Genomic DNA, 25,969 nt, shown 5'->3' with positions numbered 1-25,969 from the left:
AGGTTTAAAAGAGAATATTAAAGAAGATTTGAAGCAGCTGATCTCTGAGGCTCTCGAAGTGGTATTAAATCAGCCAGCATCTGAAATAAGAGCAGCTATGGATAAAGTGTTTCGGGTGAATTCATGGATTGCCAGACAGAGAAAGTTGCCTAGAGATGTGGTGGTTTATTTTGCAAAAAGAGAGATTAGAGATCAAGTTATACAAGCTGCCTATGATGCTAAAGTGGTGATTGCTGAACAAGAAGTCTTGGTTTTAAAAGAAATTCCTCCAAGGATTTTAAGGGGAAGGAAGGACTATACATTTCTCGTGCATGAGCTTAAGCAAAGAGATATAAGGTTCAGATGGGAGATTCCAGATGGGCTGATGGTGATGCATGAAGGTAAAAGGTATCGGCTGATTACTGTGAAGCAAGCGCGTGATTTCTACAACAATGTCTTAAAAGCAACCCCATTAACACTTCTGGAAGCTGGAAAGGGATCTGGAGAAGGAGAACATCAAGAGGATGAAACAGAGGAAAGTGGTGCTGGAGGAGATCAAGCTACAACTTCTTTGGATGATCCTAGAGAGCAAAGAGTAACACGTGCTGCTTTAAAACGAGCAAAGAAAATAAAAGAACAAGATCAGCAAAAGTCTTCAGATTCTTCACAACGTACATATAGTCAAGCTGTGGGAGGAGCACGGCCTAAAGAAGTTAGTCCTATCAAAGCTGTGCTCCAAGAGCTTTAGGAGGATATGCATGGCAACTAAATTTCTAACCTGGAATGTTAATGGACTAAATTCACCGCAGAAGAGGAAGAAAGTTTTTCAATATTTAAAACAATTTAAGATAGATGCTATATGTTTGCAAGAAACGCATATTAGAGTTTTGGATCAAAAGCATTTATTGAACTCGAGACTGGGTACGCAATTTGCTGCCTCTGCAGAGAATAAGAAAAATGGAGTGGTTGTTTATGTTAAAAGTGCCCTAACAGCAGATTTAATTGAAGCAGATAAGCATGGAAGATATGTTATGATTGAGCTGTTGTTAGAAGGTAAAAAGACGCTTCTAGTTGGATTATATGCACCTAACCAACAACAAGCTGATTTTTTTAGCTTACTCCACACAAAGCTTACCCAGTTGGATTATAAATCTTTTATTTTTATGGGAGACTGGAATGGTGTTTTGGATGTACAGTTGGACAAGGCTGGAGCTTTTAAGCGCATTCCAAGTCATGCTAGACTGCCTAAATCTTTTTTTGAAATGAAGGATGACCTGGAATTGCGAGATATTTGGCGTGAGAGACACTTGCAGGAGAAGGATTATACTTTTTATTCTGACAGACACCAATCTTTTTCGAGGATTGATTTTATTTTGTTGACTAATGATTTTTTTTGAGAACTAAAAAGGTGAAGATTTGTGCAAGAACTATTTCTGACCACAGTCCAGTTTGGTTGGAGATTGATAAGGAGAAAAGAGACAGGCGCTCGTGGCGCGTAAATGAGAATTTGTTTAGAAATCAGAGAAATGTGGAAGAATGCAAACAGTGGATGAAGGATTTTTTTGAGATTAATATGAATAAGGGTACCTCTATGGACATGGTTTGGGATGCTAGCAAGGCCTATATGAGAGGGGTGTTGATATATATGAATAATAGACATAGACGTGCAGTGGAAACTAGAAGGAAAGAACTGGAGAATGAAATAAAGGAAAAAGAAAAGGCTTTGATTTTGAATCCAGAGGATGTGAAGATCAAGGAGGCTATTAGACTGCTAAGAGGACAATTTGATAAATTAATGGCAGATCAAGTGGCAACCAATCTGCGGTTTGCTAGGCACAATACTTTTTGCAACGCTAATAAACCAGGCAGATGGTTAGCTTATAGACTGAGGAAAAAACAAAGGGCCTCTAATATAGATAAGATTGAGTATAAAGGAAGGGTTGTGTTTCAACAGAATCTTATTAAGGATGCTTTTGTGGATTTTTATTCGAAATTATATACTAAAGAGGAAGTTAATGTAAAAGATATTGATATATACTTGGAGAATGCTAGCATCCCGGTTCTTACGCAAGTACAAAAAGAGGGGATTAATCAACTGATTACAGAAGAAGAAATTCTTACAGCAATTAAGGAACTGAAGGTGGATAAAGCGCCAGGCACGGATGGCTTGACTGCGGCCTATTATAAAAATTTACAATCTGAGATGATAAAGCCGTTAAAGGAACTGTTTCAGACAATTCAGAGGGGGGGAAAGGTGCCACCGTCTTGGAGAACAGCTTTTATCTCTTTGATTCCGAAGGAAGACCAGGATGCTACTCAAGTTAAAAATTACAGACCGATATCGCTTTTAAATACAGATTATAAGATATTTGCTAAGGTTTTGGCTAATAGACTGATGAGGGTTCTGCAACAGGTGATTCATGGGGATCAAACGGGGTTTATTAGTGGTAGGCAAATGAAAAATAATGTGAGACATATAGTTGATGTGTTAGAGTTTTTGGAAAGGCACAACCAGATCTCTGCAGCGCTAATCTTTTTAGATGCTGAAAAGGCCTTTGATCAATTGAATTGGCAATTTTTGTTGAAAGTTTTAGATAAAATGGATTTTGGGGAAAATTTTTTACAGCCGATTAGGGCATTATATCAAAAACAAACTGCCCGAATCATAGTTAACAATAGCCTGACAGCAGCATGTAATATTGAGAAGGGCACAAGGCAAGGGTGTCCGTTATCGCCCTTGTTATTTGTGTTAACATTAGAGATACTATTGGTTAAGATTCGGAACTCGGAAAAAATTAAGGGGATACAAGTTGGAGATCAGGACTATAGATTGAGAGCATTTGCAGATGATCTGGTTGTTACAGTGACCCAGCCAGAGAACTCTGTTGTGGACCTGATGGAGATAATAACACAATATGGGAAGGTTTCTGGATTTAAAGTAAATATACAGAAAACTAAAATTTTGGCTAGAAATATGACAGTTTCACAGAAGGCTCTCTTAGAAGGATTAACTGGATTTGAGATTGTTAAAAGGGTTAAATATCTGGGGGTGATTTTGTCGCCCTCTAATACAAAGCTATATAAAAATAATTATGAAAAACTATGGGGGAAAATTCAAAAAGAATTGGAGAGTTGGCAAAAATTGCAATTGTCTTTGTTGGGACGGATTGCAGCAGTGAAAATGAATGTCCTGCCCAAATTTTTATTTTTGTTTCAAATGATACCGATTCTTAAGAAAGATTCTAACTTGGAGGAATGGCAGCGTGGTATCAATAAATTTGTGTGGGCAGGGAAAAAGCCATGAGTTAAACTTAAGATTATGCAGGATACTCGTGAGAGAGGTGGCCTTAAATTGCCTAATTTTAAATTATATTATGAAGCTGCTGCATTAGTAGGAATAAGCGATTGGATTAATTTGACGCAATTGAGGTTATTAAATCTTGAGGGCCATGATTTGTTGTTTGGCTGGCATGCATATTTGTTGTATGATAAGAAGGTAGATACTGTGTTTAGGATGCATATTTTAAGACAGGCATTGCTGAGAGTTTGGAAGAAGTATAGACATAAGCTAAGCAGCAAGATACCATTGTGGGCAATTCCAAAACACGCAATAGAAAATATACATGCTGGTTTCAAACATGATGTGACTACGTACAAGGAAATTTTAAGCCTGGAAAGGAATGTTTGGTGTTTGAAATCATATAGCCTCTTGCGAGAAGAGAAGGTTGTTCAAACTTGGTTTCAATATATTCAATTACAGGCCAGGTGGAAAGAAGACCAGAAAAATGGATTTACAATGACTGATGAAAATTTGATAAAGCAGATTAGAAATCAGGGACCAGCACATATTAAACGGATATATCTTGCATTGATAGAGATTGACTCGGAAACAGAGCTTGTTAAGGATTGTATGATAAAATGGGCCCAAAACATCCAGGAAGTTATTACAATGGACACGTGGGAAAAGATTTGGGTGAGGAACGTAAAATTTACTCAAGCTCAAAATCTAAGAGAGAACTTTTACAAAATGTTTTATAGATGGCATCTAGATCCTAAAAAGCTTGCAAGTATGTATCCGAATTATCAGCTTAAATGTTGGAGGTGTGGTGATGAAGATGCAACATATTTTCACATATGGTGGACATGTAAGAAGGTTAAGGCTTTTTGGATAAAAGTCTGGTGGAATATGCAGAAGATTTTTAAACAGAGGATAAAGTTTTGTCCGCAACTTTTTTTGTTGGGAATAATTGCAGACGCTACAGTTGTGGACACCAAGCTGATGTTGAACTTAATTACGGCGGCAAGACTTTTGATAGGCCAATATTGGAAGAAAGAGGAACTGCCGACCATAGAAGAGTGGACTTTAAAGGTTTCCGACCTGGCAGAGATGGCGAAGATTTCGGCCTATTTGAAAGATCATTCGCAAGAACGTTATATTATGGAATGGAGAAAATGGATTGAGTTTATCCAGAACAAGTATAGGGTTAAGAAGTTTTATGTAGCATTCGAATAAGTCTTCTTTCGTTTTTTTTCTTTTTTTATTCTAGTTTTTTATATATATTTAATATTGTTAAGGTGTGTTTTATCCTATATAAGCTAGAGAGTGATGGATTTTAGAATTTATAGTTGTTAGTATATGGTTGTTTATGATTGCCTTTTTATATATATATACCTTGTATTTAGCTCTGGGAAGTCGGGGGGGAGGGGGGGCGGAGGGAGGGGGGGAGGGAGGGAGGTTGGGGGGAGGGAGGGAGGTTGGGGGGAGGTGGGGGGGGAGCAGGGAGGGGGAAGGGGGGTTTTTTAAAGGAAAACTATTTTAAAACTTTTCAATAAAAAAAAAAGAATAAGCGTAACGTCACCGATAACCACGATGAGGTGGTCACTGACCTCAAGCCAGACATCCTAGAATGTGAAGTGGGCCTTAGAAAAACTGAGGAACAACAAAGCTAGTGGAAGTGACAGTATTCCAGCTGAGCTATTCAAAATCTTAAAAGACATGCAGTAAAAGTGCTACACTCAATTTGCCAGCAAATTTGGAAAACTCAACAGTGGCCACAGGATTGGAAAAGATCAATTTATATTCCAATTCCAAAGAAAGGCAGTGCCAAAGAATGTTCAAACTATCGCACCATTGCACTCATTTCAGATGCTAGTAAAGTTATGCTTAAAATCCTACAGACTAGACTCCAGCAGTATATGGATCGAGAACTACCAGATGTACAGGCAGGATTTCGAAAAGGCAGAGGAACTAGAGATCAAATTGCCAACATACGGTGGATCATGGAGAAAGCTAGGGAACTCCAGAAAAACATCTACAAAGGCTAAAGCCTTTGATTGTGTGGATCACAACAAACTGTGGCAAGTTCTTAAAGAGATGGAAGTACCAGACCATCTTATTTGTCTCTTGAGAAACCTATATGCAGGTCAAGAAGCAACAGTGAGAACTGGACATGGAACCACTGTTTGGTTCAAAATTGGGAAAGGAGTCCGGCAAGGCTGTATACTGTCACCCTGCCTATTTAACTTATATGCAGAGCACATCATGAGAAAGGCAGGGCTAGATGAATCAAAAGTTGTAATTAAGATTGCCAGGAGAAATATCAACAACCTAAGATATGCAGATGATACCACTCTAATGGCAGAAAGTGAAGAAGAACTAAAGAGCCTCTTGTTGCGGGTGAAGAAGGAGAGTGCAAAAGTTGGGTTGAAACTTAACATTAAGAAAACCAAGATCACGGCATCCGGCCCTCTCAATTCCTGGCAAATAGATGGGGAAGAAATGGAGGTAGTGACAGATTTTATTTTCCTGGGCTCCAAGATCACTGCAGATGGGGACTGTAGCCAAGAAATTAAAAGACGCTTGCTCTTGGGGAGAAAAGCAATGGCAAATTTAGACAGCACACTAAAAAGCAGAGACATCACCCTGCCAACAAAAGTGCGTATAGTCAAGGCTATGGTCTTCCCAGTTGCAATGTATGGCTGTGAAAGTTGGAGCATAAGAAAGGCTGAGAGCCAAAGAATCGAGGCCTTTGAACTCTGGTGCTGGAGAAGACTCCTGCGATTCCCTTGGACTGCAAGGCGATCAAACCGGTCAGTCCTAGAGGAGATCTACCCTGACTGCTCTTTAGAAGGCCAGATCCTGAAGTTGAAACTCAAATACTTTGGCCACCTAATGAGAAGGAAGGACTCACTGGAGAAGAGCCTCATGCTGGGAAAGGTTGAGGGCAATAGAAGAATGGGACGACAGAGAATGAGGTGGCTGGATGGAGTCACTGAAGCAGTAGGTGTGAGCTTAATTGGACTCCAGAAGATGTTAGAGGACAGGAAGGCCTGGAGGAACACTGTCCATGGGGTCGCGATGTGTCGGACACGACTTCGCAGCTAACAACAAAATATGTATATGTATATGTATATGTACTTAGAACTCAGTTCTGTAAGCAGGGGTCACTAATTCTCTGATAATATGGCTTCCTGCAAAATACACACACACATACACGCGCACACACGTGCGTGCACGCACACACACACACACACACACACACGTATATGTATATATTTACTTGGAACCCAGTTCTGTCAGCAGGGGTCACTAATTCTCTGATAATATGGCTTCCTGTAATATAGCTGCTAAACTTTTACATGATGTTGACAAAAAAGAACGAAACTGTAGGCTAACCAGAGTTGTATCTCCATATGTTGTATTTCTTACTGAGGTTAGAAAGTTTCTCCTTAGAGCATGTGGCTTGTGGTAACTATCAAAGGGAAAGAGAAAAAAAGCTCGGAGGTATTTTACTGCTAAGCCTACATAGGTCTCTCCTGTTCCCGAGTGAGTTCCCAGTGGCAATCTGTCCCCACCCTACATAAAGGCAACCTCCACCCTTTCTTTTTTGCTCCATTTCAAAAATAATGTTTTACAACTTCCCTCAGCTCAAGAAATGTTGTATAGTTGAGCTTCCTTTCTTTCTAGCCAAATATCTCTCTTCCAACTTGCCCATGGAAAATATGGTAAGAAAACCCCATCTCTCTGGTCATTGGTTGCTATCTTCCTTGGCCTTCTCATGGAAGGCTTCCTGCTCCTTCTGAAAGGCTACTCCCACTATGGACCAGTAAAGCTCTGGACTTTTGCCCTCCATTGTTTTTGAAAGGTTTGGTGGAGGACTGGTGAAAAAGTACATTTTTTCTTTTACATGTTAAATCTGTGAAAGCGTGGTCCTTCCATTTTTTTTAACCAGATGAAATGGATGAGGGTTCTGCCAATTTCCTCTTGCCTAAGAACTGTAGCAAAAAGCAGGGTAGAAGACTCCTTGCCACCACACCCACCTGTCTACTGGCAGATAGGGGGAATGGAAAAGCATTGGGGTAGGGGTGGGGAGAGCAACAGGAGGTGCCTCATGCAAAAGAACTATCAGTGGAAAATTCATATCCCCAAAGACTGCCTGCGTAAAATGAAGTGATTGATACTTGCTTTCCTCACCAACTTAGAAGGAATAAAGTAGAGGTGGTATCTGCCATCTGGAATGAAGACCAGAAGGTCTTTGCTTAATAACGGTGACATTTGCTTAATGACCACCATGTTCAGTTAACAACTGTCTCAAAAAAGGTTGTAAAATGAGGTCGGTTATGTGGGTGCCTCAGCTCATGACCATTATGACTTACAATGGAAATTCCAACTCCATTATAATCAGTAAGTTGAGGGCTACGTATAAAAGCTGAAAGACGACAAAAAAAAGTGTTACTGAGAGATCTGCTACTACCTGAGGAGCAGTACTGGCCAATCCTTTTGATTGCAAATATTTTAATCAATTTCTAGCTCACAGGGCTGGAAAATCATAGGGTTTAATCTTCTATAAATGCATTTTCCACAAACATCTCAAATTCATAAAAGTGTAGTCTACCGTGCTACGGTTATATATAATTGATGAAAATGATACAGGAAACAAGAGCAAAAAGATATAATCTAGTATTCCAGTTCCTGAGTGACAGCTTCCTTTTGCTGTATACATTTTCTAGTCTGTCTTTTTGCTGAAAATACTCAGAAGCCTCTAATTAGTTGATTTATAGTGGCTTCAATTCTTTAACCATGCTCTGTGGAATCTTTTTTCTTTGACTTGAAAAAGATGTTCAAGAAAAAAACAGTGAAACTCACCTTTCTCTGGAGTAAGATATACTGTAGCCTCACTCCATCTGCTCCACAAGCTTCTGGGGTGAGTTAGTTTGCATCTAATTTGAAACTCATACTTTGTATTTGCATCTAAGTTGTACTCGGTGTAAAGTTCATTTCTTAAATTAGCATCCCAGTCTCTCACCTAAAATGGAGAAACAGTAAAATCCAGTTTTGTTCTCAGCCTAAATCTTTGGTTCCTACACAGCTTGGTGTGAACCCCAAAGCCTCCATCTATAGTGGAAATTAATTCTGTTTTCAAATATGATTTACTGTTGTAGTTTATTTTCCTAACAGTCAACCTCTCCTTTTTAAAAAAAATCAGTGATAATTGAATAAATCAAACAGAAATAGCACATTCTCAGGGCCAGCATCCTCAAAGCAGGGAAATTAAAAACAGCAATATAGGTAATAATGTTAGATTCTAAATGACTTACAGGTGAAACTTGAAAAATTAGAATATCATGCAAAAGTTCATTTATTTCAGTAATGCAACTTAAAAGGGGAAACTAATATATGAGATAGACTCATTACATGCAAAGCAAGATAGTTCAAGCCGTGATTTGTCATAATTGTGATGATTATGGCGTACAGCTCATGAAAACCCCAAATCTACAATCTCAGAAAATTAGAATATTACATGCAATCAATAAAACAAGGAGTGTACATAGAACAATATCGAACCTCTGAAAAGTATAAGCATGCATATGTACTCAGTACTTGGTTTGGGCCCCTTTTGTAGCAATTATTGCCTCAATGCGGCCTGGCATGGAAGCTATCAGCCTGTGGCACTGCTGAGGTGTTATGGAAGACCAGGATGCTTCAATAGCGGCCTTCAGCTCTTCTGCATTGTTCGGTCTCATGTCTCTCATCTTTCTCTTGGCAATGCCCCATAGATTCTCTATGGGGTTCAGGTCAGGCGAGTTTGCTGGCCAATCAAGCACAGTAATCCCATGGTCATTGAACCAGGTTTTGGTGCTTTTGGCAGTGTGGACAGGTGCCAAGTCCTGCTGGAAAATGAAGTCAGCATCCCCATAAAGCTCGTCTGTGGAAGGAAGCATGAAGTGCTCCAAAATTTCCTGGTAGATGGCTGCATTGACCCTGGACTTAATGAAGCACAGTGGACCAACACCAGCAGATGACATGGCTCCCCAAATCAACACAGACTGTGGAAACTTCACACTGGACTTCAAGCATCTTGCAGTGTGTGCCTCTCCATTCTTCTTCCAGACTCTGGGTCCTTGGTTTCCAAATGAGATGCAAAAGTTGCTCTCATCAGAAAAGAGGACTTTGGACCACTGAGCAACAGACCAGGTCTGTTTTTCTTTAGCCCAGGTAAGACGCTTCTGACGTTTGTGTTCAGGAGCAGCTTGACAAGAGGAATACGACATTTGAAGCCCATGTCCAGGATCCGTCTGTGTGTGGTGGCTCTTGATGCACTGACTCCAGCCTCAGTCCACTCCTTGTGAAAGTCCCCAACACTTTTGAATGGCCTTTTCCTGACAATCCTCTCCAGGCTGCAGTCATCCCTGCTGCTTGTGCACCTTTTTCTTCCACACTTTTCCCTTCCACATAACTTTCTATTAATGTGCTTTGATATAGCACTTTGGGAACATCCAACTTCTTTTGCAATTACCTTTTAAGGCTTTCCCTCCTTATGGAGGGTCTCAATGATGATTTTCTGCACAACTGTCAGGTCAGCAGTCTTCCCCATGATTGTGATTCCTACTGAACCAGACTGAGACCATTTAAAGGCTCAGGAACCCTTTGCAGGTGTTATGGTTTAATTAGCTGATTAGAGTGGGACACTTTGAGCCTAGAATATTGCACCTTTTCACAATATTCTAATTTTCTGAGATTGTGGATTTGGGGTTTTCATGAGCTGTAAGCCATAATCATCACAATTATGACAAATCACGGCTTGAAGTATCTTGCTTTGCATGTAATGAGTCTATCTCATATATTACCGTAGTTTCCCCTTTTAAGTTGCATTACTGAAATAAATGAACTTTTGCATGATATTCTAATTTTTAGAGTTTCACCTGTAGATGGCACTAAAAATTATTTTGGCTGCATTTGGGAATATTCCTGTTTATTTTACTTAATGAGATGTACTTTTGCCTCAAAGTCATGTTTGGATAGCAACCCTCAATAGAAACTCAGAAGTTTCTGGAGTTCAGTTCCAAACTATATGTACATCATTGGATCTTTCAGCATTTCTGTTAAGATAATGTACCTGAATTTAATTGGAGCAATGATGCTTAGTCTGTTTTGGGATTATCTGAGAAAGTATTTAAGTTAAAATAGTGCTAAAGGAAAGGCTTAAAACAATCTTTCCGTCACATTTACAACTATGTATATATTTAATTTTCTAAAAAGCAAATGCAAAGATAATAAATATCTCCTTCCTACTCTGTGGCTAGCAACATTTTGCTCGTGCTAAAGGGAGGGAGGAAAACATACTTATCTATAAAAAAACTGAGATTGCATCAAAAGCGACAACGTCATGCAAACTCTATTTTTGTACATTTGCCCCAAAGTCTGAGTATGTTAGTTGTATGTTTTATGTCATGATATGAAACTTGATTAGTCACTTTTGCCCCCTTGCTTCCACCTATGGACCCCCACGTCTTTCTGTGTCTGCTGGCTTGCTACTCTGGAGATGATATAGTGGAGAAAGAAGAGTTATCACAGGCTGGGTAAAGGAAGGTCCATTGCATCCCAGCACTATCAGTTTTCTATATCAGCCTGTTCCTTCATAGAATAGCCATGCATTCAACTCAGCCAGTCTAAGAATTGCATGCTGTACTGACGATATAAGAATAAATAGGTGTGGCATTCTTTCAGTTGTATTAACAAATGTATTCTTCAATTATATATTTATTAAAACATGGGAGACACTGTCTGGATTTATCTTTCTTATAAAATAAAATCTTTCCAAACTGTAGAGCCAGAACTACACCAAATAATCACTTGTAATTCACTGAATGGGTCACAGGTCAAGTATTCTTATCAACTTTGCCCTCCTGATAATCTTTCAAGCATGATGGTTTACAGTTTCTATAAACTCCATCTATCATGGCAAAGGATATGATTCTTGCATTTAGATCCGGCCACAATAAAAAAAAATATTTTAGCAGTTAAAAGAATTATGGAATTTGAAGTCCTAAAACAGTGGTGGATAGATGAGGAAAGCTGTTTTAGGCCCGCGGGTGGCATGCCAAAACCGCACCCACCCCATTACCGGCAATGGAAAAAAAGTAGCGATATGTCACAACACGTCACGTGACGTTGGGAGTTTGACACCCCTGTTTTAGACAAACTGAATATGGATGGGTCTAATGTGAACCTAAATTGATTGATGATTTTGTTGTTATTTTAAAAAAGTAAATTTATCTTTCTAATATCAAAGAGAGAAAAGCTATAAATCTGGATTATATTCATATGAAAACAAGTTCAATTATGTGTTGTTTTGTCTATTGATCTTTCTGGAATATAGGAAAGATATATTCCTATATCTTTTCCTATACATTTGTATACTGTGGTGCTTCTAAATATTTAAGGCGTTCATACAACCACTCACCCATGCACACACATATGCACACATGCATATTTAGTTTCAAATAGTATATATAAGCATTTCACACACACACACACACACACACACACACAGTACACACACACACATAACTTATTAACCATTTTACAAAATGAACCGTACTAAGCATTGCTGCTATTAACTGCTAGGATCTGTTGTTTTCCCAACTTCCGTAAATCTGAAGACTTCTGTAATTCCTGTGAAGGGAATATTTGGATAAAAGCTCCTACTGCATATATAATAAAGTTTAAATCCGTTTTGGAGAAATACAGACATGTACAATGTAAATCGTGTGTCTAGACAGAGGTAGGCAAACTTGGCTCTTTTATCACTCGTGGACTTCTGGGAGTTGAAGTCCATGAGTCATAAAAGAGCCAAGGTTGCCTACCCCAGCTCTAGAGGAAATGTTTCGCCACAAAACCAAAACATTGAGTCTACAAAGTTACCATCATCCAGCTGAATTATGAAATGCAATGATACTGAGATCAATAAAAACTTCACTGCTAATTGGAAGAAGGAAGAAAGCCAAGGTCTCACATGCCAAGTGTCACTTATTGTCTCTTTATATCGCTCCTCACAATACGTCTCCTTGATTGCTGTTTGCCTTTTCCAATGTATTATAGTCCTGAATGCTGGAGACTCTATTGTTTCATTTTGAACAACAACAGGTACAGCTGGTGTTACTAAAAGAAACACAAGAATGGCACATCTGATTCACAACAATAGCATTATTAGCATTTTCCCAACATGCATATTTTAGAAGATTGTTCTTCTAGTTCAAAAGAAGTACAGTAACAACTGGTATAGTTTCTACATCTGTTCATTTCTTAGATGAGGGGTGTCAAACGGCTGGCCTGTGGGCCAGATGCATCACGCGGAAGATGCGCCCACCCCAGCTACGGCAAGGGGAAAAAAGTCGCAATATGTCATGATACGTCACGTGATGCAGCGGGTTTGACACCCCTGTCTTAGATCTTTTACTATACAGTCACTTTCCACAAAATACTTTGTTTTGTTAATGCTTATAGATTAAGTCCCACTGTGCTTTCCAAATGCTGTCAGTACTCTAAATGTTATTCTTATTTTGAGAGTTCACTTAATAGCTATCAATGAAGCTAGAATTTTCACTAAGTACAGTGAGACTTTTTTTTTTTAAAAAAAGGACACTCAAATTTAATCTCTAGTTTTACTACTAGGTGTTTATAGCATTTTCACTCCATTACCCAGCCATTGCTGAAATAATACAAAGCCTGACCTCATTCCTGTTATTTTAGCAAAACGGTCATTGAATGCTTGTCCAAAACACTGAAAATCACTAGTACAGAAATGACCTATCTTTCTTCAGCCTTACATACTTAGAAACAGAAGAAGATAGAATTGTTTTACTCTAGTATAATTTATTTATTTATTTATTTTATTACATTTATATACCGCCCTTTCCCGAAGGACTCAGGGCGGTTTACAGGGTGATTAAAAACAAAAATACAAAAGTTAAAAACAGATTTAAAAATTATATTCGTCCCTGCATAAGTAAAACCCCAGTTAAAATTAAAATTAAAACTAAAATTAAAATTCTCAGCCTGGGCCAGAGAGCTCGAAGAGCCAGGTCTTCAGGTCCCGGCGGAATGAACGGAGGTCAGGGGCAGTCCTAAGCTCCACTGGCAGCTGGTTCCAAAGGGCAGGCGCACCCACTGAGAAGGCCCTATCCCTGGGTGTCGTCCGCCGGCAATCTCTTACTGGTGGCACCCTGAGAAGACCCTCCCTGTGGGAGCGCACTGGACGAAGGGAGCTTGATGCCGGCAGCAGGTGTTCCCTCAGATATCCCGGACCCAAGCAATTTAGGGCTTTATAGGTCATCACCAACACCTTGAATCTCACCCGGAGGGCAACCGGGAGCCAATGCAGCTCGCGGAGTAGAGGTGTTACATGGGAGTATCGGCAAACCCCCATCACAAGTCGCGCGGCCGCATTCTGCACCAGCTGAAGCCTCCGAGTGGTCCTCAAGGGCAGCCCCATGTAGAGAGCATTGCAGTAGTCTAAACGGGAGGTCACGAGCGCATAAGTGACTGTGCGTAGGGCATCTCGGTCCAGATAGGGTCGCAACTGGCGCACCAGGCGAACCTGGGCAAAAGCCCCCCTGGTCACAGCTCCTGTTCTCCAGTTCACATCACACATGGCACTACAATGTATGGCTTACTGGTGACAACCCTAACAATACTCGTAAGGGTGAGCACATAGTGTAATGTTTGTGATTGTTCCCTCTTCATTTGTTTGCCATATGGAAATGCCTAATTTTGCCTTGGGTGAATTGTGTTTCCAACTCTCAACAGAAAAAAAATGTGTCCAATAGAAGCACTAATTCACAAAAGTAGGCATTTTCCTTCAGTCTTTGCCATTGTTGTCTTGTGAGCTCGTGTCTTATAGCAGGATTGCAGTGTGATAACACAGAGAAGGACAGACACTTAATCCCCCATCAATTTTTTTTTTTTGCTGCAACTACCAAAGTAGAAGAAATATGAATACTCAGATCCTGCAGTCTGGCACTTATGGCTGTTTTGGGGAATATGTGTTTGGGTAAGGACAGAACATTGCTCTCTGGAACTTGTAATATGGATTTGAGACCAAGGAAGTCCTTTATTATGACCTTGTCATGGGTTTTTTTTTTAATTGAAAAGTTTTATCATACATTTTATCTTTGACAGTCCCCCCTACCCCTCCCCTATCCCTCCCTCCTTACCCCTCCCCCCTCCCCACCCCCACCCCCGACTTCCCAGAGCTAAGTACAAGGTATAAAAAACAAAAAAAGAATCATAAACAACCATATGCTAACAACCATAAACTCTAAAATCTATCACTCTCTAGCTCATATAGGATAACTACAAACACTATTAATATAGAATATATAAAAAAAACAGAAAAAAAAAGAAAGGAAGACTTATTCAAATGCTACATGAAACTTCTTAGTCCCATATTTGTTCTGGATATACTCAATCCATTCCTCTTAACAGTTTAATAGCCTCCTTAGACTTCACATCCTCTGGATTCAAAATCAAAGCCTTTTCTTTTTCCTTTATTTCATTCTCCAATTCTTTCCTCCTAGCTTCCACCACACATCTATGTTTATTGTTCATATATATCAACACCCCTCTCATATAGGCCTTGCTAGCATCCCAAACCATGTCCACAGAGGTGCCCTTATTCATATTAATTTCAAAAAAATCCTTCCTTCTTAGTCCTTGAAAAAAAGTCATTAGTCAACAAAATAAAATCGATCCTGGACCTTGTCATGGGTTTTGTCAGGCATGCAAAAATGTAAGTAAGAGCATGGACATCTTTCCAAAAGTGGAGCTCAAACTGAATTGACTTTAACTCCCAGAATTCTTGAAGAACTCATACTGGCTGGGAAATTCTGAAAATTTAAGTCCCTACATTCTAGAATTGCCAAGGTAGAGTAACATTGGTGTAGAGCAGGGATAGGCAACCTTGGCTCTTTTATGACTCTTTTATGAATTCTGGGAGTTGAAGTCCACGAGTCATAAAAGAGTCATATCTCATGATATGTATAATGTCTGGCTCTCAAAATCCTCATGGTCATAATTTATTAAATTTGTATGCCGCAGAACTCTCAGCAATTCTGAGCAGTTCACAACTGAACAAAGAATTAATAAAATCAGTAAAACGTAAAACTTAAATGTATAAAGAGATTGGATTTGTCTGCTTATGATACACATTGTTTAGTTTTCTTCAGATGAAGGATCAGGGTGTCCAAGAATTTACTTTCTAAGTTTTAAGCTTCCACTTCTAAAATTCCTTTGAAGGTTTTTAAGTATAAAAAATACTAGTGACAAATTTCACAGAAACTGCAAAATGTGTTGCTGGGGGAGGGGGAAATAGTTTTTCTTAAAAAAAAAACACCCCTGAATCATATATTACCTATACTGTTGAGATCAACATGAAGTTCCTCTGAACAAATTCCACCCAAGTAATTTTCAGCATGGACCGAGATGGAAAAAGTTTCATTTTTCTGTAGTTGATTCAATGGAATAATAACGGAGCTTCTGTTTGAGACAAATCCTTTGTTCTCTTTTGTGAATAAACTGCAAAGATCAAAGAAGAGTTGAAATAACATAGCTAGTTAAATATTTGAATGTGTAACTAAAACAAGATCTGTAAATATTGTTCTAGTAAAGTCATTGTTATTAGGGGTCTGCATGTTATAGTAGACACCTCTCTCTCTCTCTCTCTCTCTCTCTCTCTCTCTCCCCGCCCCCCCCATGTTAAACATAATCCAGCCACTAGTAATTTTGTTTAAATTCTACTGCTTTCAAAGGGAGCCTAGCTTTGGAATACAATACAGTCCTATAAAATGTCAGTGCAACAAAAATTATCATTTCCAAGACCATGTTATTGTTCAAAAAGAGAGAACAATCTGTAATTAAAAAAATAGCAGAAAGGTACTTAATTCTTATCCTGCCAGATAGTTTTTTCATTATTATTTTTTCCCTTTGGCCACTAAAGATATTTTTTTTCCTGCTGAAATACATGGAACTTAAAACAACTGTTCATTTCTCTGTCTAAAATTCAAAGCAGAATTAGAAATGTAGAAAGGGGCAAATAACTTATTTGAGTTAAAATCATTCTGCATTGATGTTTAATCACCTTTTCTATCTCTCAAACCCACAGAAAACTGTTGGAAGCCCTGCAATTTTTCTCACTTCTATTAACCTAGAAATTATGATGAGTCAACCTATGTTTTCACTCCAAAAGACCAACAGCAGATTGCAAAAATATAATATTCTCAATGTCCTGACTCCTAAACTTTGGTGAAACAATTTCCTTACTCACTACTTCATGGAAATAGGTATTGTTAATTGTTGTTTTTAGCTGCGAAGTCGTGTCCAACCCATCACAACCCTATGGACAACGTTCCTCCAGGCCTCCCTGTCCTCTACCATCTTCCGGAGTCCATTTAAGCTCACGCCTACTGCTTCAGTGACTCCATCCAGCCACCTCATTCTCTGTCGTCCCATTCTTCTATTGCCCTCAATCTTTCTCAGCATTAGGCTCTTCTCCAGTGAGTCCTTCCTTCTCATAAGGTGGCCAAAGTATTTGAGTTTTAGCTTCAGGATCTGGCCTTCTAAAGAGCAGTCAGGGTTGATCTCCTCTAGGACTGACCAGTTTGATCGCCTTGCAGTCCAAGGGACTCGCAGGAGTCTTCTCCAGCACCATAGTTCAAAGGCCTCAATTCTTTGGTGCTCGGCCTTTCTTATAGTCCAGCTTTCACTGCCATATATTGCAACTGGGAAGACCATAGCCTTGACTATACGCACTTTCGTTGGCAGGGTGATGTCTCTGCTTTTTAGTGTACTGTCTAGATTTGCCATGGCTTTCCTCCCCAGGAGCAAGCATCTTTTAATTTCTTGGCTACAGTCCCCATCTGCAGTGATCTTGGAGCCCAGGAAAATAAAATCTCACTACCTCCATTTCTTCCCCATCTATTTGCCAGGAATTGAGAGGGCCGGATGCCATGATCTTGGGGTTTCCTTTTGTTAATACCTTCATTAAAGTTTAGATTACATAAAGTGTATATTTGTCTGGTTGTTAGCATAATATGCACTCTGAGGAGAAAGGAAGATAGGATACTTGCTAATTTCAGCTTCTCATATCTAGGCTATTGTGCATCAAATAATAATTGCTAGGGTCATAAACAATAAAATTAGCCTGAACTGGGAGCTTCAGACAAAATGCATTTATCTGATCATAGTTCAGAAACATCATGTTCCTTCAAGCCATCATGCCACCTTTCCCCTTTAAGAGCTTGTGAGTAGGATGCAATGTTGGTTGGCATTCAAGGAAACTGACTGAAGAAACAGTTGCCACTTATGGTAATAATAAAAAGACACGTCATAAGTTCTACTCAGTTTCAGCACTGGGAGTAGACAGTTTGCCCCCTTCCTCCAGTTTCACTGCCCAGTCATCATGAAGGTATGATAATATGGAACATACAGCAGGAGTCTTCAAACTTGGCCCTTTTATGACTTGTGGATTTCAACTCCCAGAATTCCTCAGCCACTTCTATTTTCAGACAAATATTCACTTTATTTGTCCAGATGTCAGCTTTCATGCAGTAGGTATAAACATCAAAAATATGAAAATATGAATTGAAAAATATTGATTCTCAAAACTGAATTAATGTTCTGTATATAGTGACCCTTTTAACCAATTTATCTGTCCACATGGCAACCTTTATGGGACAGGGCTAAACTTCAAAAACTACAAAATCTCAGAATATTGAGTCTCAAAATTGGATGAATATACTGTATGTAATAACTCCTATATCAAATGGAACACTTGATGGATACTGCAGAAACACGTTTAAATGAAATATTCATTTCATTGTTTTTCCAACAACATCATTATTTTCATATAGAGCTCCTATAAATCTAAAATATTTTTTGTTGTGGAAAAAGATGCAATCTAAGAACGTATTGAAGTTCGGTTTGCACCTTTTAAAAATTCTTTTGACATTTATTTCTATCACATGGAATTGAACATCTTGCCAGATAAAATGGATTATCAGTTCCCTATTTGCAACTACTATAGAAGGCATGTTATTCAGCATTAGAAAGATAAACATATGGTCCCAGCTATCAAATATACTACATAAATAGTGTTACCAGCAATGTGTGAATCAATAGCAATAGCACTTAGACTTATATACCTCTTCACAGAGCTTTATAGCTCTCTCTATGTGGTTTGCAGAGTCAACATATTGCCCCCAACAATCTGAGTCCTCATTTTACTAACCTCAGAAGAATGGAAGGCTAAGTCAACCTTGAGCAGGTGGCAGAATTATCCTGCAATACTGCATTCTAGATTAGGTAAGGTTGATTATAATGATTTCCATTAACTGAAATGTTTATTTGACAACTTTTATGAATGTATTTATTTATTTATTTATTATTTTAATTCCATTTATATCCCGCCCTTCTCCGAAGACTCAGGGCGGCTTACAAGCTTAGCAGTAGCCTTCATTCTATGTATATGCCTGCTTATTAGGGCTTTCACACACACCCCAAGCGGCATTATTACAAAGTCTGCTTAATTGCCCCCAACAATCTGGGTCCTCATTTTACCTACCTCGGAAGGATGGAAGGCTGAGTCAACCTTGAGCCTAGTGGGACTCGAACCTGCACTAATTGCAGGCAGCTGGTGTATGAGCATCTATGAATATATTCTGTCTCTGTTGTTTTTTATTTTAGTTTCCCTCCCTTTCTTTATAGCAACAGCAATAGAATTTAGGCTTATATACCTCCCCATAGCACTTTACAGTACTCTGGGTGGTGGCCCCCTAACAATCTGGGCTCATTTTACTGACCTCGGAAGGATGGAAGGATGAGTCAACCTTGAGGCCCGTCAGGATCAAGCTCCAGGCTGTGGGCAGAGTTTGTATGCAATACTGCACGTGAACCACTGTGCCACCATAGTTTTGGATATTCTTTTTTTGTATATGGTTAATAAAATCAGAAAAAAGTCAGCTTGGACAATATACAAGCCAATCAAGTTATTTTGGCCTCTGAGAGAGACAATCTCGCAGTGTTGCTGCCTTTTTCTAGGCATCAAAAACCAGGTGTCTGGCTATTTTACTCTGCCCAATAGTGGGATTAGACCCGTAGTCAGGGATCCATGAAGGATAAGTTGCCCAAAGAACTTCCAAACCTGGAACAGGTTTCATGGCCATGGCACACAACAGCTACCCCAGTTAGCCTAGCCGGTGGCCATATTGCAACCATGATGAGGACTCTTAGTCAAATACATGTGAAGACAACTGACTGGGAGAGGCTGCTGCTATACATTGCCTTGTTTTCAGGAAATTAAAAAAAATACCGTAAACCTGGGAGGTGCTGTATCTTATGCTGCCAGACTTGCATAAAAGTGTGTATTGTATATCAAGTCAAAGGCACTTATTTTGTTATTACCTTAAACTTGAATTAAAAATAGGCTTTGTGACCTCTTTTTTTTGCAGAAAATGTAAGTGGGTCACGTTTTTCTTTTTCACTCATCAGAAGTATGGCATTAGTACGTTTGACCTTGGTTTGTGGCTCTGAGCTGGGAAACCACAGCACAGTTACCATTCTGTCATATCTTACAAGTATGACTTGAAATTGTAGCTAACCTAGTTTTAGGAGTAGACTTTACATGGCAGGCAAATTCATGTCACAAAGTCCCAGCCGTGCTGTTGGTTGAGTCCTGTTTGCTTTATTTTAATAAAAACTGGACTCTGCTGGCTACATTTGTCAGCGGAGGAGCGACAGTCCGCTTAATGATATCCCTGCAGTTGATTTTGCCCATAAAATTCTATCCCAAGACACTCTTCCAAAGATTCCTGGCACAAATTTATGTTTGTACTTATGTTTACATCAGAAATCAGCTAGCTGGTGGGTATATAGTAAAATGCCTGGTGAGTAAACAATTCCCTTCCTTCCCACTGCTCTGTTGGTCAAAAGGATGGTCTATGACAGGGGTGACAAACTGCCAGCCTGCAGGTCGGTGGCATCATGTGGAGGTTGTGCCCACCCCAGCTCTGGCAATGCAAAAAAAAGTCACGATACATCACGACATGTCACGTGACACAGTGAGTTTGACACCCGTGGTCTTTTATGATGTTGATCTTTACAGAAAAATCACTAAGCATCTCATCCTCAGCGTAGTTAACATGAATGGTGAAGCTCAAAACTGAGATCAGAATTAATGAGAGATAAACTAATGAAATTTGTTAATTGCTGCTGCTTCTCCTACCAGATATTGATGTAAATTTCTAGAGCACAGAGGCTCCCTGGATGATATCCACTGAACATCAATGCTTTTTTTTAAAAAAAACTATCTCAAAAAATTATCCAGAAATGGATGAAAAGAATTGATAACTGAAACCACACACTTTAAATAGTATTCCGACTATTTATGTTTTAATTAGATTTGTATTCTAAAATGTTCAGAAAAAGATAATTATTATTAGTATTACGTGTGTGTGTGTGTGTGTGTGTGTGTGTGTGTGTGTGTGTGTGAGTATCCCTGTGTGTTGGTGGAGGGAGGGAGAGAAAGAAAGAGAGAGCGTGCACCTTTTTATCTTAAGGACACTTAGGCAGCTGATAATTGAAAATAAAAACATTTTAAGTTCCAATAAGAATGCTAATTAAGTAAGTAATTCAAAATAAAAGGACATGACTGAAGTGAAAGATCTCAAAACTTCCCTGAAAAGCAGAAAGGGTGTCTGAGCTCATTTTTCGTATTATTTCATTCTTGTTTTTATGATTTATCAAGTCGCTTTAAAAGTAAAAAGTTTAAAATTATATTTTAAAAAGAAATGAAAAGTGATCAAAATCTTGGGAGTTCGCCAAATCTTGCAAATTCTCTGTTTCTTGCAGGAGACCTCATAGGGTCTCAGGCAAGAATATGCAAGCTCTAGTGAAACTTCAGATATTTCATTTTTAGTTTGGAGCACCCACAACATTGTACAAAACTGTGTGATCATACCAGTCATCTCTAAAAGTTTTCTTACCTTTTCAAGTACAGAATGTAGCTAGTGTTTAAGTGAGTTGTCTTTCCTGGATTCCAGGTGCAGACCATATTATTTGATTGCTCAGGTTTAATGCAGGTTAAATTGGCTGGTTTGTCAGGCAAATCTACAAATCACAGAGTTTGTAAGATTATGCTGATTTAAAAACATACCTAGAAAAATATGCAATCATGACTCTCTATTGAATAAACATTTCCTCGCTGTCTCCTTTGCATTTAAAATGAATTTATTCAAAGTAGCTGCAAGTCCCGTTTTCCTCTAAGAAGATGTGCCTATGGACACATTTGCTTCAGTGTGAATAAGATTCATTTGGAGACCTTCAATTTTCCTCTGTAAATATAATTGATAGTCTAAATGATTTTACAATGCTTTGTATTTGTCACAAAATACTTTCTTGTCTAGCGATTCACTGTCGTAAAAACTTTTAGTTGCTTTGGAGTTAACATTTTTTTGTTACTTAGTTTCTGAAATTATATCAATACTGGTCTCTTCAGAAAGTGTCAAAAAACATTTCCTAGTAACTGGTTTCCAGGATTGAGTGCAACGCCCTATCATTCTGACAATATAAAGGATGCCCCCATGATTCTACTATTGGCATAGTAATAGTTTGATGATGCAATAAAACACTATAAATGATCCACAAGGAAATGGCTATAAGCTCGGTCATTTTTCATCAGCTTCATGACTGAATTGGGACATGTGTGTTGGATTTCAAGTAAAAGTGGAGCATTCTCTTTTTGGCTCTTAACTATTTGTCTTAACTATCTTTAATTAGGATTTCCCACTACTTCTCCAATGTTTATATCTAGAAGATATATACAATCAGTCCCAATTAATGTGAAATTGCTATCAATACCATTTCTACCTATTGTAAAAATTAGCTACATGGGCTAAAATTATTGTTGGCAATGCTTGTTTATTTGGAAATAAACCTGGAATCCTTAACATGCCTGCCTGGAAGCATACAATGTAAGTTATTTGGACTATGCATGTTCAGATTTGTATTTATGTCTTACTGACATTGAAGATGTTTACTTCAAAGTAGGTGTAATTAAGAATGCAAAATGTGCATATTTACTCAGAATTAAGTCTCATTCCTTTTGTTCCACACAGCTTGCTCCCTTAGTTTAGATAATGCTTAGACTACAAACCAAGCTATAAGCTCTCCTGAAAATGAGCTATTTTTTTAAAAAAAAACCAACAACAACTATGTATCACCTCAAGAGCTTACCTTTAAATCTGTTTGATTATCCCAAATTAATTAAGATGTTCTAGAACTGCATAGCTCATGCCCCATAGCCATGATACTTACATCCCATGCAAAACTGTGTTCCACATATCAGTCGGCTTCCGGAACTTTTGAGATAGCATGAAACTATAGAAAAGGGCTCATTATAATTCTGAAGGTTGAGCTGAACTGTAGTTTGATTTATAATGGACAGGAGTGTGTCCTCGACATTGGCATTATTTAAGCTCAGAGATAGTACCCCTTTCTGACAGTTGTTTCCCATGCAATGACAATTTATAGAAACATTACGGCCCATTTCAATGATTGGGGCTGGTTCTATCCATACATTCCCAGAACACTTTATGATACCTGAAAAGAAGAAGAAGAACATGGGGAGGCAGGATTATTTTAGCAATTCATTAGAGATAAATTCTCCATGTTTTGTGTAGCCTGCGCAAAGAGCACACAGCTATAGGGCTAGTTATTGTCCTGAAAACCCTTCCCTGACTTTCACTGAACTGTTAACGTTGTTTGCCTCTTTCAAATTTTTAATAAAGTTTTATGGTTTTTTTTAAAAAAATATTTTATTTGTGCACTGCCCAGAATCCCTCTGTGAGGGAGAGGAGCAGTTTTTAAAATCTGATAAACAAACATGAATAAATAATCTTTCAAAAGTATTTACCGGTACCTAATCCCAGAGACATTCTAGGAATTAAATAATACTGGAGGTTGGCATTTTGCTTGACAAAAGGCTGGTTCCTTTTTAAAACAAACAAAAACAAATATTTAAATGCAAGAGTGAGATGGAGCAGATGCACATGAAGGAAATAACTTAAGGGTACAATGCATCCTATGAGTCTAACAGAATCTCTAGGTAGTAAAATACTGATTGGCTGGATTAGGAACATGAGAGGCATGGCTATACACAGGAAAGCAAATAATGTAATGTGCAGCATGACATCATAGCATCAGTGTTATACTGCACAAAAACTGTATGCAGGGCTGATGCAAACTGTACACTTTGTGGTTTTTGCACAATTATGTCTTGATATGTGGGACATCAGTGTGGGTCCTTCCACAGCCTGTTATGGAAGAGACATTACGCTGAGTTAAATCATTGATTTATTGAGCCTGGAATTATCAATCTTCATTGGCAGTAGTTTTCTGGGATTTCAGCTGTATTTAAAGGTGATAGAGACTGTCTTCTTGCTGTAAAGCATACACTTTGCTACTAAACTATGTTTTTTCTTACAACAGGGACCTCAGGGACCACCTGCTGCCGGCGTCAACTCCCCTCCGCCCTGTGCGTTCCCACAGAGAGGGCCTCCTCAGGGTGCCTCCAGTCAGAGAATGTCGGCTGGTGGCCCCCAGGGGGAGGGCCTTCTCTGTGGGCGCTCCGGCTTTATGGAACCATCTGCCGGTCGAGCTCCGGATGGCACCGGACCTTCGCTCCTTCCGACGTGGTCTGAAGACCCATTTATTTGAACAAGCTGGCCTGGCCTGATGGGGGATGTTAGGTTTTTTAATGGGGTTTTTTACATTGTTATTGTCTTTATCTGGGCTATTATTTAATCCTTTTTAATTTTTGTATTCTCTATTTATATGTGCCCTGTTCACCGCCCTGAGTCCTTTAGGAGAAGGGCGGTATATAAATATAGTAAAATAAATAAATAAAATAAACAATCTGCAATTTATTTTCATACTCCTGCCTAAAATAGTGCCAAGTTTAAATATAATAATGAACTTCTAGTTTTTTTGAATATTTCATAAGCAGGAAGGCAAAAACCCATAGCAATTTTGAAAAGGAATGTATGGTTTGTCATATAACTAGAGTTGATTCCAAAAGAGGAAGAAAGCAATCATAGTTTCCTTTAGCTAGATTTATGTACCCATTACAATTCCAACAAACCTTTTTTAATTGGTCACACCAATTTGGACTGGTAGAACTGTAGCCCAAAACCTCTAAAGCAGGGGTCCCCAACCCCCAGTCCATGAATCAGTCCCGGGCCGTGGCATGCCAGCAACTGGGCTGCACAAACAAGCAAAGCCCCATTTGTGGGATGCAGGCAGCACACAAAACCACATCCCCTCCGGTCCGCAGAAAAACTTTTCTCCACATATTCAGTCCCTGGTGCCCAAAAGGTGGTGGACCTCTGCTCTAAAGGATATTAGATTGCTTCTCTCTGAATACATGATTTTTAAAAATTTTCTATTAAGTGAAACGTGTGAGAATAAAATGCTTTGATATTACTAAATTGGTGCCTCTTGACATTTAGCCAAGAAGACATATTGTTTTTGAAAAATTAAAATTCATGCTTCCTTAAGTTCATCTGATTATCAAATTAAGCCTAGTTCCAATATAAAAGATGATTGTAATCAAGAATTCTTGCTAGCTGGATTGAATCATCAGCTCAGTCACACCCTCTTGATACCATAATTTATTCTTTGTGTAGCACAAGGGAACTATGGTTTTGCTACAGAACCCAATCAAATGCATCACTGTTTAATAGTTAAATGTATTGGATGTTCATATTTATGTTTACTTTGGTATTGATTTTATTTGCTTGTAAGCTAAATCCTCGTGTCTGCAAGACACATTATATTCAGATGTTTAATAGGGTGTTAGGATGCCCTGCTAATTCTCTCTCTCTCCCCACTTAATTATAGGTAGTCCTTGACTTATAACCATTCATTTAGTGACTCTTTGAAGTTACAACAGGACGGAAAAAGTGACTTACAACAGTTTTTCAACTTACAACTGTTGCAACATCCCAATAGTAATGTGATCAAAATTTGAATGCTTGGTGACTGGTTCATATTTATGATAGTTGCAGTGTCCCAGGGTTATGTGGTCATCTCTTGTGACCTTCTGCAAGCAAAGTCAGTGAGGAAGCCAGGTTGACTTAACAACCATGTTACTGACTTAACAACTGCAGTGATTCACTTAATAACTCTGGGCAAGCAAGGTCGTAAAATGGGCTCAGTTGTGGTTATAAATCGAGACTACCTGCATTTAGTTTCTCCCAATTCCTACAGGATATAATACTTACCTGGCCCTTTAGGTAAGCACCGATGAGAAAGAAGGCTTTGAGGGATCTTACAGAAAAGTAAGTTTAAAATTAACAATACTTTAGATATTCCCATGATCTGGAAGAAGTTGGACCTTTGTCAAAAGACATTGTCTAAAAGAAAAAAAACAACAATATGATTTTCTCTACCAATATTGCTTTAAAAAATATTGAACATAATGCTACCAAACTGTTGAATGGGGAAGATGAAACAACTGGAAGGACAAATTTAGCTTTGGAAATAAATTTCTTCATTCTTTTTTAAACTCTCTATTTAGCTTCCCCAAATTTCTCCTTCACAAAAATCAACGCTGCAGTGTTGGTTTTACTACTAAGATATTTTTGAACAACTTTTAAG

At 38.7% G+C, this 25,969-nt stretch overlaps 1 protein-coding gene across 1 annotated transcript in view; it reads right to left on the bottom strand.

The window, feature by feature from the left end:
• Positions 1-25,687, bottom strand: part of IL23R (interleukin 23 receptor) — a gene marked incomplete at both ends in the record, with an annotated part of 50,194 nt that extends 24,507 nt beyond the window's left edge. The window contains 6 exons of the mRNA XM_083360238.1: positions 8,126-8,285; positions 12,276-12,421; positions 15,672-15,835; positions 21,298-21,421; positions 22,628-22,912; positions 25,594-25,687. Of these exons, the coding sequence (XP_083216364.1) occupies positions 8,126-8,285; positions 12,276-12,421; positions 15,672-15,835; positions 21,298-21,421; positions 22,628-22,912; positions 25,594-25,687 (973 nt within the window). The remainder of the gene's footprint in view (positions 1-8,125; positions 8,286-12,275; positions 12,422-15,671; positions 15,836-21,297; positions 21,422-22,627; positions 22,913-25,593) is intronic.
• Positions 25,688-25,969: the final 282 nt, after the last annotated feature.

This window comes from Vipera ursinii (genome assembly GCF_947247035.1).
Source record: "Vipera ursinii genome assembly, chromosome: 3".
In the NCBI taxonomy this organism is placed as follows: domain Eukaryota; kingdom Metazoa; phylum Chordata; class Lepidosauria; order Squamata; family Viperidae; genus Vipera; species Vipera ursinii.
This window is presented reverse-complemented; position numbering and strand designations above follow the sequence as displayed.